Below are 17,503 nucleotides of genomic sequence, written 5' to 3'. Positions count from 1 at the left end.
AGAAGCAACAGACATGGTAAGTAGAGATGAGCCTGGGCATCCTTTGAACTAATCTCTAGCCAAACTCTGAATTTGTGTGTGTTTTTTTTTTTTTAACTCTAATAAGTTGTGGGATGTGAGTAATTTCCTGAGCCACATCCCGTGCCTTTGTTTACTTGAGCTGGAGGCTGTGAACGACCAAAGTCTGCAGCTTTTTGGATTAAAAATAGAGCGCAAGTCTGGAGTTTGGCTAGAGATGAGTTCAGAAGACTTCAAGCTCATTTATAATTGTAAACCCTAACACAAGCATTTTATTTATTTTTTTTATTTTTTATGTTTTAACCACTTCTGGACCAGAATGTTTTCCCCCCTTAATGCCCAGTCCATTTTTTGTGATACGGCACTGCGTTACTTTAACTGACAATTGTGCGGTCGTGCGACGCTGTACCCAAATAAAATTGATGTTCTTTTTTTTCCCTACAAATAGAGCTTTCTTTTGGGGGTATTTGATCGCCTTCTGCGGTTTTTATTTTTTGCCCTATAAATGAAAAAAAGCAACAATTCTGGAAAAACAAACAATGTTTTTACTTTATTTTTTCATAATTTTAGGCCAATTTGTATTCTGCTACATATTTGTGGTAAAAAAAAAAAAAATTCCAATAAGTGTTTATTGATTGGTTTACGCAAAAGATAAAGATAGGTTTAAAGATTGTTTACGCAAAAGATAAGTCTACAAACTAGGGGATAGATTTATGGCATTTTTATTTATTTTAACTTCAGTGATTTTTAGCAGGATTTCGGCATTGCAGGGGACAGATCGGACACCTAACTAACACTTTTGACACTTTTGAGGGGACGAGTGACATTACTACAGTAATCAGTGCAAAAAATATGCACTCACTGTACTAATGACACTGACAGGGAAGGGGTTAACACCAGGGGCGATCAAAGGATTAAGTGTGTCCCCAGGGGGTGCTTTCTAACACTGTGTGGCTGATGGACTCACTAGATGAATACAGAGATCTGTGTTCCTAAATTGCAGGAACACAAGATGACTGTGTTCATCTGTGACAGAACTGTGGTCTGCCTTGTTTACATAGGCAGACCGCCATTCTATCTCTATGGGGAGCGATCGCCCCCCACTGGCTATTGCACGAAACGACGCACAAGTACGTCATTTCGCGCCATAGAGCTGACCTGTCGCAGTATATGTACTGCTGGTGGTCGGCAAGTGGTTAAACAATAAGTAAGTACAAAACTACAAATAGGCCAACAAAAAAAACCCAGCATTTTTATTAGACAAAAAAAATAGACAATAACTTGCAATGTTTTTACAGGTCTGCATGAATATATTTCAAAATTTTTAAATTAGTGCCAAGCACTTAATTTAAATGTATTATTATTCAGTATATATAGCGCCAACAGTTTATGTAGTGATTTACAGCATTAGGGCAGACAGTACGATTAAAATACAATTTAGACTACGTTCACATCTAGGCGTTGCTATTTTTACAGGCGTTTTTTGGGCATTTTATAGGGTGTTTTTGCAGCTTGTTTGTGCAGGCGTTTTTAGGTTCACAAGTGACCAATGAAAAAATAAAAAAAAATGCCTGTAATCTGCCAAAAAAGAAGCTCATGTACTTTTTTGAGTGACGGGCATTTTGCTTAAGGCGACAGAAAGCTCAGATGTGAACAGGGGCAATTGAAATGAATGGGATTGGTCTTGTTGGGTGTTTTTAGAGCTGAGGCTTAGAGCAGAATATCGCCCAAATACACCTAGATGTGAACAGAGCCTTAATACATTATCGCCCTGCTCATTAGAGCTTACAATTCACACTAGTACGACTTGTCAGGCGACTTGTCAGCCTGACAAGTCGCGGACCGTCGCGGTCCATTGTGTAGTACAGGAACGGTTCTAATAGGAGCGACTTAGAAAAAGGGTCCTGTACTACTTCGGGGTGACCTGGAGCGACTTGCATGGACATTCATTTTATGAAGTCCGTGCAAGTCACGCCGAAGTCGCGGTGCACGCGACTTCACAGGTTGCCCCCGAAGTCGTGCCGCTGCAGTGTGAACTTATTGTGCTAACTAACTTCTAACTAATAAACAGAAATACAATCTAGTGGATCAGAAAAACAATCCAAATATATAAACAAAATGTAGTCCAAAATAAAGTTACCGTATTTCCCGGCGTATAAGACAACTTTTTAACCTTTAAAAACATTCCCCAAAAATAGGGGGATTGTCTTATTCGCGGAGTATAAAATGTGAGGCCCAAAACTAACGCCCCTAATAATCTCTCAGCCCACTGGATGTGCGGTAATATTGTATGTACATAGCGGAGTAAAAAATGTGTGGACCTTGGTCATTTACATGGCCCAAAACAAACGTCCCAATTAATCTCCAAGCAGGGTAAGTACGCAGGGTGTAATCTCTCAACGCGCTGGATGTGCGGTAATACTGTGCCGGCATGTACCGTAGCTTCGGCTACATACAAGAGGAAGAGAAAACACAGCCCCTTCTAAGTGCAGCAGAAAGATGAATTAATAGGGTGTATAAAAAAAACTAACTCACAATGGAAAGCTTATTAAAAGCATGTAGTGGCATAAAAAGGTCTCGATCCTGGGGGTCCATGATGGCGATTCTCCCTCTGGTTCTGTCGGCATATAGGGTTGGCATATCGGTGGCAACCGAAGCATCCAGAGTCCGTGGACCGCACAGGGAGAGTGCACAGATTGACTGTGACGTCACTTCCTGGACACGATGAGAGAACGTGAAAAATGGTGACGCGTTGCTGAACATGCGCTCCTTCTTCAGACCGTTTGAAGGCCCATTTGATGTCCTGAAGAAGGAGTGCATGCTCTACAATGTTTCGTCGTTTTTTACGTTCTCTCATCATGTCCAGGAAGTGACGTCACGGTCCCTCTGCGCTCTCTCCCTGTGCGTTCCATGGACTCCGGAAGCTTCGATTACCACCGAGGAACCCTCTATGCCGACAGAACCAGCAAGAATCGCCATCAAGGACCCCCAGGATAGCAATTAAAGCGGAGTTCCGGCCTCGGGGGTGAAATTTAGATAAAAATAACCCCCGGACAGTCAGGGCTAGTACATTCCACAATGGATAGCCTCTGAACTGTCCCGGGTCGCACTTACCTTTTAGAAGAAATACTTACCTTGAAAATTTCTTCTCCAGCGCTGCAATCTTAGGTGTGGGCAGCTGAAGCAAGCGCGTCCTCTTCTGCGTCCTCTTTGGTGATGTCGGAATCCCAGAATGCCCTGCACCGGCCCCGCTCGTCACTTCCGGTGCAGGGGCGGCATCCCTGCACAGCTTCTGGGCATGCACAGAAGCTTTTAAGCAGGGAATGCCGTGCCTTCCCCCGGAAGTGACGAGCGGGGCCGGTGCAGGCGCATTGACTCCTGTGAGCGATGACGTTCAGCTCCCAGGAGTCATCGCAAGCCGGAAGTGATGGCGCGGGCCGCGACCGCAGAGGGAGGAAATGGAAGGAAGGTGAGTATATTTTCTTCTATAACAAGGTAAGTGAACAAATAATAAAAAAATCGGGAGCATCCATTTCTTTTTCAGGTGACACTCAGCAAGTGGATGGCCCAAAATCGATTTTTTCGATTTTGAGGCCGAAACTCCGCTTTAAGAGACCTTTTTATGCTACTACATGCTTGTAATAAGCTTACCATTGTGAGTAAGTTTTTTTTATACACCCTATTAAATCATCTTTCTGCTGCACTTAGAAGGCGCTGTATTTTCTCTCCCTCTTGTACTTCCAGAGTAACTTCTAATGCCTCGTACACACGTGCAGATCGTCAGCCGAACGATCGGCCGTCTTTTGTCCCCGGGCTGTCGTGTCTGTTGAAAAGTGCAAAAGACTGCACAAGAATTTTGTCCGCCGACTACAGCCGACTGCAGAAGTGATGTCATGTGATGGTTAACTTTCCCTGTGTTTTTTCTTTTCTGAGCATGCCCAGTCTTGCAAATCTGCTGTCTGTCAGCCGAATTCTGTATTGACTGGCGAACAATCGGCCGCTCTGGTGTCGGCATACAAAAATTTTAATGCCTGCACGACAGATTCTTTTCGGCCGAAAGTGCGCTGTCGGCAGTCGGAAGCATCATACTAACAAGCCGAAAATCGGCTGATCGGTCGTCGGCCGAATCTTTTCGGCCGACAATCTGCACGTGTGTACGGGGCTTTACTCTTCCACAAGCAGCCACTACAGTGGGCAGAAGGTCCAGCCAGTTTCTAGGACAATTTTACCTTCTACCCCCAATTACCCCTATGTTTTAACTTGAAAGGGGGTCGTCTTATATGCCCAGTCGTCTTATGCGCTGGGAAATACGGTAAATTAAATAGTCCACAATAAACTGAAACCATAAAACAGTGCACTTTGTTGTGCTGTGAAGTAACCAACTAGGATCCTGATTTCCCCTTGTGCAATCTTAAACCATTGTGATATTTATTTCCTGGAAGTGTTACACTGAAACATGACTTAGCATTAGTGTACTAAAGTATAACTAAAGGCAAAACTTTTTTTTTTTTTAATCTTGGATAAAGTGGAGAGGGATTAGAACACATCAGGCTTTGCTCTTTGTGCCCCCGTTCACATTGGGGCGATCCGATTTCCCGGGGCGACCTCCGAGGTCGCGGTGCGAGCAGCACGCCACGACCTCGGAGCGGCCGGCACGGACTTCATAACATTGAAGTCTATGACGGTCGCTCTGGGTCGCCCCAAAGAAGCTCCGGACCCTTTTTCTAAGTCGGAGCGACTTGTGTCGCTCCTATTAGAATGGATCCGCAGCTTCCCTATGGAAGGCGACCTACGGCGACCTGTGTGAACGGGGACTCACCCTCTCTATTTGTCCTTTTTATCATTATCAGTAGCAAAAATGAAACAAGATTACTAATTTTGTGTTGTGCCCAGAACAGGAATAGTGGGGAAATATTTTATTGGGGACACTAATTCTAGTGCCAACCAGGGATTCCCTCACCTTGAAGGGATTTCCATTTACTCTCTGTTTTGACTTTGAGACACGAAGCAAAGAGAAATCTCCCCAATGGGGCACAGATGGCAAAATAAATACCTGCCAGGTTTTATACCCTTCCTTTTTCCATTATGAGGCTGGGTTCACTCTGATGGGTACGGGAACCACAGCGATTCATGTGGGGGTTCCCGTAACGCATCAGAATCACAGGCAGTTCACACTGCGCTCTGCGAACCACTGCGGGTGTCAATATAAAGTTAACAACTTAAGCCCCAGCCCTATTTCGGACACTTTTTGTTTACAAGTTAAAATCATTTTTTTTTTCCTAGAAAACTACTTAGAACCCCCAAACATTATATATATAGTTTTAGCAAAGACTCTGTAGAATAAAATGTCGGTCATTGCAATATTTTTTGTCACGCGGTATTTGCGCAGCGGTCTTTAAAATGCCATTTTTTTAAAAAATTACAAAAAATCACATTTCGCTGCATTTAAAAAATACTAAACAGTAAAGTTAGCCCATTTTTTTTGTATATTGTGAAAGATGATGTCACGCCAAGTAAACAGATACCCAACATGTTACGGTTTAAAATTGTGCACACCTGTGGAACGGCGACAAACTACGGTCAATTGAAATCTCAATTGGCAGCGATTTAAAAATTTTTAACGGTTACCAGTCTTGAGTTAGAGTATAGCTCTTTTTTTAAATTATTGCTCACGCTCTGGCGATCTCGGCGATACCTCACATGTGTGGTTTGAACAGTGATTTCATTTGTGGCTCGACTTCCGTATACGTTTTCTTTCGTGCGCGAGCTAACGGTGACGGGGGCGGCTAGAAAAATTTTTTTTTCCTATTTTATTATTTTTTTTAACTTTATTACAGGTTTTAAAAAAAAAAATAAAAAATCCGATCACTTTTATTGCTGTCACAAGCAATGTAAACATCCATTGTGACACCAATATGCAGTGACAGGTACTCTTTATGGAGGGATCGAGGGTCTAAAAGACCCTAGACCCCTCCACTACATGCAAAAAACTGCATTTTTGCATACAGTCGTTTTTTAAATCTGCCGCCTTTTGCAGCAATGTAACCCGGAAGTGACGTCATGGACGCCGCCTCCGGGTTAGGTCACCCGATCGAAGCCACTTCCAGCCTAGATCGGGACTCCATCCTGCCGGCGGATGCACCGGCTGGGTGCTCGGGTCTCCCGGTGGGAAGGGAGGCCCGGGCAAAGTCACGGAAGGTGGCAGGAGGGGTAACGATCGAGCGGCTCCCGAGCCGCATTGGTCGTTACCGACGGAAAGCCCACTGTCGGCTCTAAACCACAGTACCGGGATGGTTCCTCTAGCTTGAGGCATCAACCCGGTATAACACTGCAAAGTTTGCCGATGTAGCCCTACATCACTTTGCGGTAAGTGGTTAATGACACCCCCAAATTGGTTCGCAGAACACAGTGCGAATTTTGGAATCGGATGGCATTGGTCTGAACACTCATGCGGACAAAAAAAAAGGGTCCTGCTACATTTTGGTACGAATGCAATGTGATTTCAGCCACACAAACTACCTATAGCTGAATTCGCACTGCACAGGCATCGCATGTGATATGTACAGGAATGCAGTGCGAATCACATGCAATGTCTGAAATTGCATTTGTGTAAACCCAGCCTGAATGAAAAAAATTGTACAAGTGATAACAGGTCAAGCTTACCCACAAGTGTACCAATCCAGGTTGTTAGCCAGGTTGCAAGCTACAGTATGGTGGGTTTACAATGAGTATGTAAGGAGGGGTTGGTTTCTGTTCTGGTTTTCGTCTGGGATGTTCCCTGTTAGGTTCCCCTAGAGTTGGTGTGGTCCTCTCTGTCCCGTCCCTGCGAAAGGGTTTTTGTTGGTGGGTGAAATTGTAAGTGGGGAGTTAAGAGCAAGACCAGAGATGATAGGATCAAGAAACCCGGTAGGCATTTTCACTTTTGCGGGCTTCACTTGGATGGGCATGGAGTTACTGTGATGGGCAGTAATGGAAGAGCATACATCTAGTTAAGTAAAATGAGTGTCTTGATCATCTACAGCATGAGCAGCATGTACAGTATATCGCAGTACAGTGCCTGTAATACAGCTATTATAATTGTGTTTTAACTTTATGCCAAAATGTGGACTTACCGTAACCAAGGATTTGGATGTTGATTAAAAAGTTGATAGGTAAAAAATGCCTGATCTTTATGTCACACATGTACTTCGATAAGTAGGCAAAGTGCACAGCCTATATGTGAGAGAAGAGCAATTGTATTAGAAATCGCTCTGGGTTGGGAGGGGGTATGGGTTTGGAGAAGGCAGCCCCGGTAGTGCAGTTGTGTAGGTTGATGCTTGGACTACCATGAAGCATTTCTCTTACATAGCACAGGGCTCACCCAGGGACCAGATCTGAATCCACCGGGGAGTGAAGCCTCACAAAGTATAAGTCATGTACACTCTTCAGATCTCATGGTAAAGATGTGATGAGGATTGAGGAACCAGTACTGGTGGGATCAGGTTGGGCTGTGCGCTCCTTTCCTGAATGAGCAGGTGGGCCAGGATCTGGTTTAACTGGGTTGCCATCATGTAGTATTACCATAGTTTGGACTGTAGGCTACTGGCTGAGGGACTATCACACCCAGATTGGGGGCTCTACAAGCAGACGTATCACCACCTGTCCTCCTTAGTGAGACACCTATATTTCTCTGGCTGACCCTAAGCTGGCCTAAGCATTTGTGTGAACCAGGTCATCCTATTTATAAGACTTTAGTTCTACCAAAATTCAAAATGTAAGCCAGAAGCCTAGAAACCATTTGAATTTGGCTCTGTAAACTCTTCAATAGAAATCTGTAAGTAAAAACGATTTTAATGGGATTCTTCTGAGTATGATTTCTGTGTCTGGCAGGTCTTTTTCCATGGCTTTTTTCATTTCAATGGGAGTAGTGAGGTGGTGGAATGTAATCTCAAGATGACAAGAAAGGACGTATGCAGATATGAGGACCCCCTTAGCGGAGACACTTGGGAGTGCGTCAAACCTCAGCGGCTCCCGTGCAACACCTGGGTCTATCACTCTATGGGCGGATACCGAATAGTGACAGACAAAATGGAGAATTTATTCCTGAGTAGGTGAGTAGGAATGCGATTTGTAAGGTAGCATGAGGTATTGAAAGCAACAAATTATTCAGCGCTAAATCAAAAAAAACCTAACATATAAGCAGCTGAGCACTGGAAAAAGGTCAAACCAACCAAACCTTAAAAATGAACATAAAAGAAACAATAGTGCAGCGGTATAAATGATGACAATTTAAACATAACACACAGTGGTATGAGAGTCCATAAAAGTCCAAAAAGAAGAGATGCCTTCAGTGCAGAAAGGGTAAATGAAAAACACAGTTGTTTCAAGATGTGAACCCTTCCACCAGAGAGTAATACTGCCTCTCACCTCCAGCAAACGACCACTAAGGGTCACCACGCCAAAGAGCAGGGCTGCTGACACCAATCCTCCGGTATATATCCTCGACTTGGTATGGGCATGTCATTCATTCAAAAAAGAGTAAGAACAATCTAAGTGCTCTCCACCTTACTCAAAATTTATTAAAACAAGTTAAAATGAACTTACAAACAGAGCACTGACATAGTGCATAGTGCAGGCATTTTCGGATCGAGCATACACAATGAGGGGCCGCGGGTAAAGTCAGATTCCTCCCCCCGTACGCGTTACGTCAATGGGCGTGACTTCGTCAGCAGGGCTGGAGATGCGTCTTTCCCCGCTCATTAAATATACTGTATCCTAGCAACGGGACGCTATGGTGAGTTACCAGGAAATATAGAGAGCAGCGCCACTGCGCCCTCCCCATATCAGGACCCGCCCTATATCCTGTGGACCCCGGATACTAGATATAATAAAAAAGCCTGCTGTGATAATGGGCAACAGATATAGTTAATCCCAAAATACATAAAAAATAAATAAAAAAAGGTAAAGATTCTGTAAATGGCATAAACAGACGTCTGCTTACCAGAAGCATGACGTTCAACCATAAGTGAGTATGGAAATCCCCCTCTTAATATATTATATAAAAAAATATATGTTGTATAAAAATACATAAATATATAATCCATTGAGTGTGACATTATTGGCCAAATTCGAATTATAAACCATTCCATCCCATTCCCTAAAGTAGAACTACAGGCAATGTTTTTTTTTCTCCCCATTTTGCATAAAGTAAGGAGGGGGGGGGTTAACCCCTGTCATGTCTTTGTTTTTCAACTCCCATTGGGTAGATTCCCTTCACTTCCTGTCCCATAGCCAAAACGAGAAGTGAGAAGAAGTCCCTCCAAAGTGGGGAAGTCCCTGCTGGTTGTCACCATGGTCATCAGAACTAGAGTGTTCATCGGAAGATGTCCCCTTTATTCCCGTTCGGGTGAAAACCCTAAATTTGGGATTTTCTTTCACTTTTGGTGATAACAGTAAACAGGACAAATACCGTATATTCTCGAGTATAAGCCGACCCGAATATAAGCCGAGGCCCCTAATTTTACCACGAAAAAAATTATTGACTTGAGTATAAGCCTAGGGTGGGAAATGCAGCAGCTACTGGACCCAACTGGACCACCACGAGACCCAAAACAGGGGCTGCGAGCATGGTACAGGAGAATGCAGGGCTGTGTTAATGGTACAGGAAAATGCAGGGCTGCGGGCATGGTACAGGAGAATGCAGGGCTGCGGGCATGGTACAGGAGAATGCAGGGCTGCGGGCATGGTACAGGAGAATGCAGGGCTGCGGACATGGTACAGGAGAATTCAGGGCTGCGGGCATGGTACAGGAGAATGCAGGGCTGCGGGCATGGTACAGGAGAATGCAGGGCTGTGGGCATACTAAAGGAGAATGCAGGGCTGTGGGCATACTGCAGGAGAATGCAGGGCTGCGGGCATGGTACAGGAGAATTCAGGGCTGCCGGCATTGTACAGGAGAATGCAGAGCTGCGGGCATTGTACAGGAGAATGCAGGGCTGCGGGCATACTACAGGAGATGCAGTGCTGCGGGCATGGTACAGGTGTACCATGCCCGCAGCACTGCATCTCTTGTAGTATGCCGGCAGCCCCGCATAATGGCAGGTAGTGCGGCTGTGGAGGAGTCTCACTTACCTGTTCCTGAGGCGCGTTCAATTTAGAAATGGCACCGCCCGGCGCCAACACCTCACCGCGCATGCGCCGCCGCCGCTTGGAAAAGCTTGTATACGTTCGGCTATTCCCAGGCTATTCACCGCGGCACATGGGCGGTAACATGTTTGCGCCGGGCTGCACCATTTTTAATTTTTAAGGCGCCTCAGGAGCACGTCGGGCCGGCCGGGGATATTTTTTTTTATGACTCGAGTACAAGCCGAGGGGGGCGTTTTCAGCACATATACTCGAGTATATACGGTACATAGGTTAAATCTCTCAACAAATGCATGTAAGCCAATGTCTACATGAAAGTGGTTCTAAAGGCTGAAGATTTTTTACTTTCATTCATTCGCTATTGTCACACAACTGGGTGGGCTCAGGGCACAGTGCTCTGCACCCCAAGCCCACTCTTTTTTGAAGCCTATTAGAGCCTCTGGCTCTAATCACGTTGCACCCCAAGCCCACTCTTTTTTGAAGCCTATTAGAGCCTCTGGCTCTAATCACGTGCTTAAAAAAAAAAACCCCATTGAACTCCATGAGTCCGGCACCCTGCATGTAGATTAGGGGGCCAGATGCATGGATAGGGAGGACGGCGCCCCTGTGCCCCCAATGGACAGGCCGCCACTGGGACCAATGGGCCATACACTATACAATTGCCTTTATATTTTTTCCTTTCGATTTACCAAAACTATATAATATGAAGTCAAACCTAAACACTTTCAATTTGAATGCAATCAGGCAGGCCCTCGCACTACATAGTTGAAGGTAAAGCCCCGTACACACGACGCCCGAACGACTGGCCGTCTTTTGTCCAGGGCTGTCGTGTCTGTTGAAAACTGCAAAAGACTGCACACGAATTTTGTCGGCCAACAACAGCCGACTGCAGAAGTGATGTCATGTGATGGTTAACTTTTCGTGTGTTTTTCTTTTCTGAGCATGCCCAGTCTTGCAAGTCTGTCGGCCGAATTCTGTACTGACTGGCGAACAATCGGCCGTTCTGGTGTTGGCCTACAAAAATTTTAATGCCTGCATGACAGATTCTGTTCGGCCAAAAATGCGCTGTCGGCTGTCGGAAGCTTCATACTAACAAGCCTACAATCGGCCGGTCGGCGGCCGAATATTTGCGGCCGACAATCGGTACGTGTGTACGGGGCTTAAATCCAAAGGAAATCTAACAACAAAAGTTGTATAGAGTGTATCCAGCTTTAGACTGGGATGCCATCAGGGGCAAACTGGCAACGGGGGCAAAGGGGGCAAGTACAAACCAGAGGCCAATGGTGCAGCAACACGGCCCTCCCTCCCACTCTCCCAATCCTCCTCCTGACCCTCATTCCAAGCTGAAGCCCTTCTCCAGATACTCTCTACTTACCGTCTGAATCCAGGTTTCAGACCTGGCCAGCAGGGGGAGGTTGGGGGGAGCTGGGACAGCTCGGTTGGTGCTGGCCGAGGCAGAAGAGTCTCCAGTGGGGCATGGAACCGGCCTCTGCTCAGACACAGTTTACACACCATCCATGCTGGGGGGGGGGGGGTGGCTTGCACTTTGTCCTTGTCTTCAACCCGCACTCAGTAGGTCAGCAGTGGGGACTTTTCTTCTCCAACAATCCTTTAGGCATGTCTGTGGAAGAAGCGGTACAGCCCTTTTTACGGGGGATCATAGCGGCCCAGGGGGCAATTGCCCCCCTGCCCCCTGGCCCAGTCCTCCCCTGGATGCCATTAAAGTTCATGTGCATGTAAAGGCAGGTGTCCCAATACTTCTGGTAATGGTGTTTGTCATAAGATTTCCAACAGTGTTACAGATTCTTTTTACTGGAAATGCATTTCTGCTTTTTTTTTTCTTCCTAACATCTGTTCAAGCTGTTTTTTATGAAAGTATAACTGGTGGCAGCGAGAGGAACGATGAGGTCATGAATCCGTCTATTCTGTATTAAGAATGATGGAGGATCTTGGTTAACCCTCTGCACTCCACTATACACTTCATGCTCTTCTAGCCAGCTTTGCATAAAACAGGGACTCTTAGTTCCCATTTATTACAATACGTGTCCAAACCTGGGGACCATGGAAATATATGAGTCATTTAAATGCAAAGTTTGCTAGAGGTTTGTAAGTATGTATAGCAGTGAGCAGAGGGTTAATTGATGGTATTAGGCGTTACCATGATTGCACCCATCTAACACCTCTTGTGTTATTTTTGTGCGTGCGGTTTCGATTTGGGAATAAGTATTTTTTTTTTCAGTTTCGTTTTGTAGGACAGAAATATTAGAGGTGGGTGTCCCCATATTGTAAATAACAAGAAATAGCTTGGGCAGCGAGCCATTGTTACATCCCAGGGGGGTATGACACCAGTGATCCTGTTCTAGCTGAAACACTGCAGAGTCTCACTCTCCAGCAGAAGATCTGGGGCTGATTTACTGTATATACAGTATATGAAAATAGAATAAGATGTCTAAGGCACACCTCCCAACTTTCTGAGATGGGAACGAGGGACACCTATTAGCATTAATCTGTAGGCATAGGACACGCCTCCTGCCACACCCCCTTAACCACTTCTGGACCAGAAGATTTTCCCCCTTAACGACCAGACCATTTTTTGCGATTTGGCATTGCTTTACTTTAACTGACAATTGTGCGGTCGTGCGACGCTGTACCCAAATCAAATTGATGTCCCCCCCCCCTAAACAGAGCTTTCTTTTGGTGGTATTTGATCACCTGTGCGATTTATTTATTTTTTTGCGCTATAACCAAAAAAAAAGCAACAAATCTGAAAAGAAAAACAATATTTTTCTCTTTCTGCTATAACATTCCCAATAAAAAAAAAAAAAAAAAATAAAAAATTAAAATTTTTCATCATTTTAGGCCAATTTTGTATTCTGCTAATTTTTTGGGGAAAAAAAAATTAAAAATGAAATGTTTTCATCATTTTAGGCCAATTTGTATTCTGCTAAATTTTTTTTGTAAAAAAAAAAATCCCAATAAGCATATTTTGATTGGTTTGCGCAAAAGTTATCGCATCTACAAACTAGGGGAATGGTTTGTAATTTTTATTTATTTTTACTAGTAATGGCGGCGATCAGTGATTTTTAGTAGGACTGCGACATTGCGGAGGACAGATCGGACCCCTAACTGACATTTTTGACACTTTTGGAGGGACCGGTGACATTACTAGAGTAATCAGTGCTAAAAATATGCACTGTTACTGTAATAATGACACTGGTAGGGAAGGGGTTAACCCAATGGAGATTAAAGGGTTAAGTGTGAGCCTAGGGGGTACTTTCTAACTGTGAGGGGGATGGGCTTATGGAATCAACACAGAGACCTGTGTTCCTATATAAGAGGATCACAGGAGCTCTGTATTGATTCTTGAGAGAACAGTCTGCTGTGTTTACAACAGACCTCTGTTCTCTCTCCATGGGGAGCGATCATGGGTGCCCGGTGGCAATCGCGGCCGCTGGCCCTGTGAATTAGCTTCCCCAGCGCCCCAAGCATCACTACCGCGGACCGCCGTACATAGATTCGCGGGAACCTGTTGACCTGCCGCCGTATAACTAGTTACACAGTGGCTGGTCGGCAAGTGGTTAGTAAGCACACATTCACCTGTCACACAATCCAGCGATGCTGTCAGATCTTTTTATTTCTTTAACCACTTGCCAACCAGCCGCCGTAGTGTTACAGCGGCAGGTCGGCTCTGTACCGCGAAACGACGTACATGTACGTCGCACTGCTGGGCCACTAGTGGGGCGCGCGCGCCAATTGGCCACAAGGGGAGCCAATCAGCAGGTCCGGTGGCTGCAATTGCTGCCTGGCACCCGTGATCGCTCCCCGTGGAGACAGAACAGTGGTCTGCCGTTGTAAACACGGAAGACCGCTGTTCTGTCAGTAATGAACATAGGGATCCTGTGTTCATCTTATTTAGGATTCTCTGTGTTCATTCAGCAACCCATCCCCCACACAGTTAGAAAGCACCCCCTAGGGAATATTTAACCCTTTGATCACCCCTGGTGTTAACCCCATCCTTGCCAGTGTCATTAGTACAGTAACAGTGCATACAATACATGACCTCACTTCTGAATTTTTATTCTGTCGTGTGAGAATTTTCGTAACTTTAGTAACCTCTTCATTTTCAATATGCGACTAGCATGCAAGAAAAAACAGACGGTCATTTTTCCGATAATCTCATTGTGTGTACAAGGCTTGAGGGACATATGAGTGGCTCACAGCGTACAAGGTATCTACAATCAACTCGGTAAAGGAGGAGAGCATATTTAAAAGAAGAAAAACTACCACAAGAGGACACAGTTTTAAATTAGAGGGGCAAAGGTTTAAAAATAATATGAGAAAGTATTACTTTACTGAGAGAGTAGTGGATGCATGGAATAACCTTCCTGCAGAAGTGGTAGCTGCAAATACAGTGAAGGAGTTTAAGCATGCATGGGATAGGCATAAGGCTATCCTTCATATAAGATAGGGCCAGGGACTATTCATAGGATTCAGATATATTGGGCAGACTAGATGGGCCAAATGGTTCTTATCTGCCGACACATTCTATGTTTCTACCTTGAGCAGTGCTTTAAGTGGCCCAACAGAGGTTCCGGTACTCCATTATAGCCTATAAATTTTGTCGCCCCCCCCACCCCACATCAGGGTCCCCACAGAGCACCCCCCCTGGCGCGGGCTGGGACTCCGGAGCAGGGGGACTCACTGGTGCTGACTGGTCTGGCTCTGGAGTGGGAAATATTCTTGGGGGGGGGGGGGGGCAATTGAGGGCGCAGATGTCCAAAATGAGCGTACTGGTACGCTAAGGCGCACAGAGAGGTGGTGGTATGCTCAAGAGCTATATTTGGAAGTGGTGGTACTGAGTACCAATGCATACCAGCCCACTTAAAGCACTGACCTTGAGTAATTACACGTGAGTAGGGATGAGCTTGTGTTCGGGGACCGGGTTGAATCTCAACCCATGTTTGGCCAAACTGTGAAGTTAGCAGTCATTCCTGGGCACGTCAGCTGTGGCTGTGACATTCCCCGCCCTGCAGCCACCTGTACACAAAGGGACGGGGTTGCTTGTGACACCATTGACCTAATATAGCCACATAGCTATATTAGATCAATGTCATTGGCCTAATATAGTCATGTGACCATAATAGGTCAATGATGTCATGAACAATCCTGCCCCTATGTGTACATGTAGCTGTGAGTTGGGGAATCTCCCCTGAGCTGACTGGACCAGGCATGAAAGCTGACCTCCCGGTTCAGCTGACCTCCAGGTTGGACTAGACCCAAGCTCATGTCTACAGTACATGAGAATAGCCACAGAAAGTATAAACTTTTTATACATTGCTCACAAAAATTAAAGGAACACATTTTAATCAGAGTATAGCATCAAGTCAATTAAACCTGGGATATTTATCTGGTCAGTTAGGTAGCAGAGGGGGTTGTTAATCAGTTTCAGCTGCTTTGGTGTTAATGAAATGAACAGGTGCACTAGATAGGCAACAATGAGACAACCTCCAAAATAGGAATGGTTTTACTGGTGGAGGCCACTGACATTTTTTTCCCACCTCATCTTTTCTGACTGTTTTTCATTAGTTTTGCATTTAGCTAGGGTCAGTGTCCCTACTGGTAGCATGAGGCGATACCTGGACCCTATGGAGGTTGCACAGGCAGTCCAACTTCTCCAGGATGGCACATCAATGGGTGCCATTGTCAAAAGGTTTGCTGTGTCTTCCAGCGCAATCTCAAGAGCACGAAGGAGATTCCAGGAGACAGGTGGTTACTCCAAGAGGGCTGGACGGAGTCGTAGAAGGTCCTTAACCCATCAGCAGGACCGGTATCTGCTCCTTTGTGCAAGGAGGAACAGGATGAGCACTGCCAGAGCCCAACAAAATGACCTCAAGCAGGCCATTAGTGTGAATGTCTCTGACCAAACAATCAGAAACAGACTTCATAGGTGTGTCCTTAAGGGCCGGCTTCTTCTAGTGGGCCCTGTGCTCACTGCCCGGCACAGTGGAGCTTGATTGGCATTTGCCATTGAACACCAGAATTGGCAGGTCCACCACTGGCACCGTGTGCTTTTCACAGATGAGAGCATGTTCACCCTGAGCACATGTGACAGACATGAAAAGGTCTGGAGAAGCTGTGGAGAATGTTATGCTGCCTGTATTATCGTTCAGTATGACCGGTTTGGTGGTGGGTCAGTGACCTCTTCAGGCTAGACAATGGCACCCTGACTTCCATTAGGTATCGGGATGAAATCCTTGGACCCATTGTCAGACCCTACGCTGGTGCAGTGGGTCCTGGGTTCCTCCTGGTGTACTATAATGCCCAGCCTCATGTGGCGAGAGTACGCAGCCAGTTCCTGGGGGATGAAGGATTTATTACCATTGAATGGCCCCCACACTCGCCTGACCTAAATCCAATAGAACACCTCTGGGATATTAGGTTTCGGTCCATCTGAAGCCACCAGGTTGAACCTCAGTCTGCTCAGGGACTCACTGATGCCCTGGTCCAGATCTGGGAGGAAATACTCCAGGACACCATCCGTCGTCTCATTAGGAGCATGTCCCGACATTGTCAGGCATGCATACAAGCCCATGGGGGGCCATGCAAACTACTGGGGACCATTTTGAGTTGCTGCAATTAAATTTCAGCAAAATGGACTAGCCTGCTGCATCATTTTTTCACTTTGATTTTCGGGGTGTCTTTGAATTCAGCCCTCTCTAGGGTGATCATTTTAATTTCCATCAAATGATGTGGCGTTCTTTCCTTCCTAACACATTACCCAGTCCATACCAGTATAGATCCTAACACATTACCCAGTCCATACCAGTATAGATCCTAACACATTACCCAGTCCATACCAGTATAGATCCTAACACATTACCCAGTCCATACCAGTATAGATCCTAACACATTACCCAGTCCATGCCAGTATAGATCCTAACACATTACACAGTCCATACCAGTATAGATCCTAACACATTACCCAGTCCATACCAGTATAGATCCTAACACATTACCCAGTCCATGCCAGTATAGATCCTAACACATTACACAGTCCATACCAGTGTAGATCCTAACACATTACCCAGTCCATACCAGTATAGATCCTAACACATTACACAGTCCATACCAGTGTAGATCCTAACACATTACCCAGTCTATACCAGTATAGATCCTAACACATTACCCAGTCCATACCAGTATAGATCCTAACACATTACCCAGTCCATGCCAGTATAGATCCTAACACATTACACAGTCCATACCAGTGTAGATCCTAACACATTACCCAGGCCATACCAGTATAGATCCTAACACATTACCCAGTCCATACCAGTATAGATCCTAACACATTACCCAGTCC

General features: G+C 45.4%; 1 protein-coding gene across 1 annotated transcript in view; it reads left to right on the top strand.

Moving 5' to 3' along the window:
• The window catches only part of LOC309551916 (NXPE family member 3-like), a 181,294-nt gene that overhangs the window by 83,414 nt on the left and 80,377 nt on the right, over positions 1 to 17,503 (top strand). Inside the window, exon 3 of the mRNA XM_082252631.1 lies at positions 7,888 to 8,108. Coding sequence (XP_082108757.1) covers positions 7,888 to 8,108 — 221 coding nt within the window. The remainder of the gene's footprint in view (positions 1 to 7,887; positions 8,109 to 17,503) is intronic.

The sequence above is a fragment of the Pelophylax lessonae genome, assembly GCF_965119305.1.
Source record: "Pelophylax lessonae genome assembly, chromosome: 4".
Taxonomy (NCBI): Eukaryota; Metazoa; Chordata; class Amphibia; order Anura; family Ranidae; genus Pelophylax; species Pelophylax lessonae.
The sequence above is the reverse complement of the archived record's forward strand: the minus strand, read 5'-3'. Positions and strand labels throughout refer to the sequence as shown.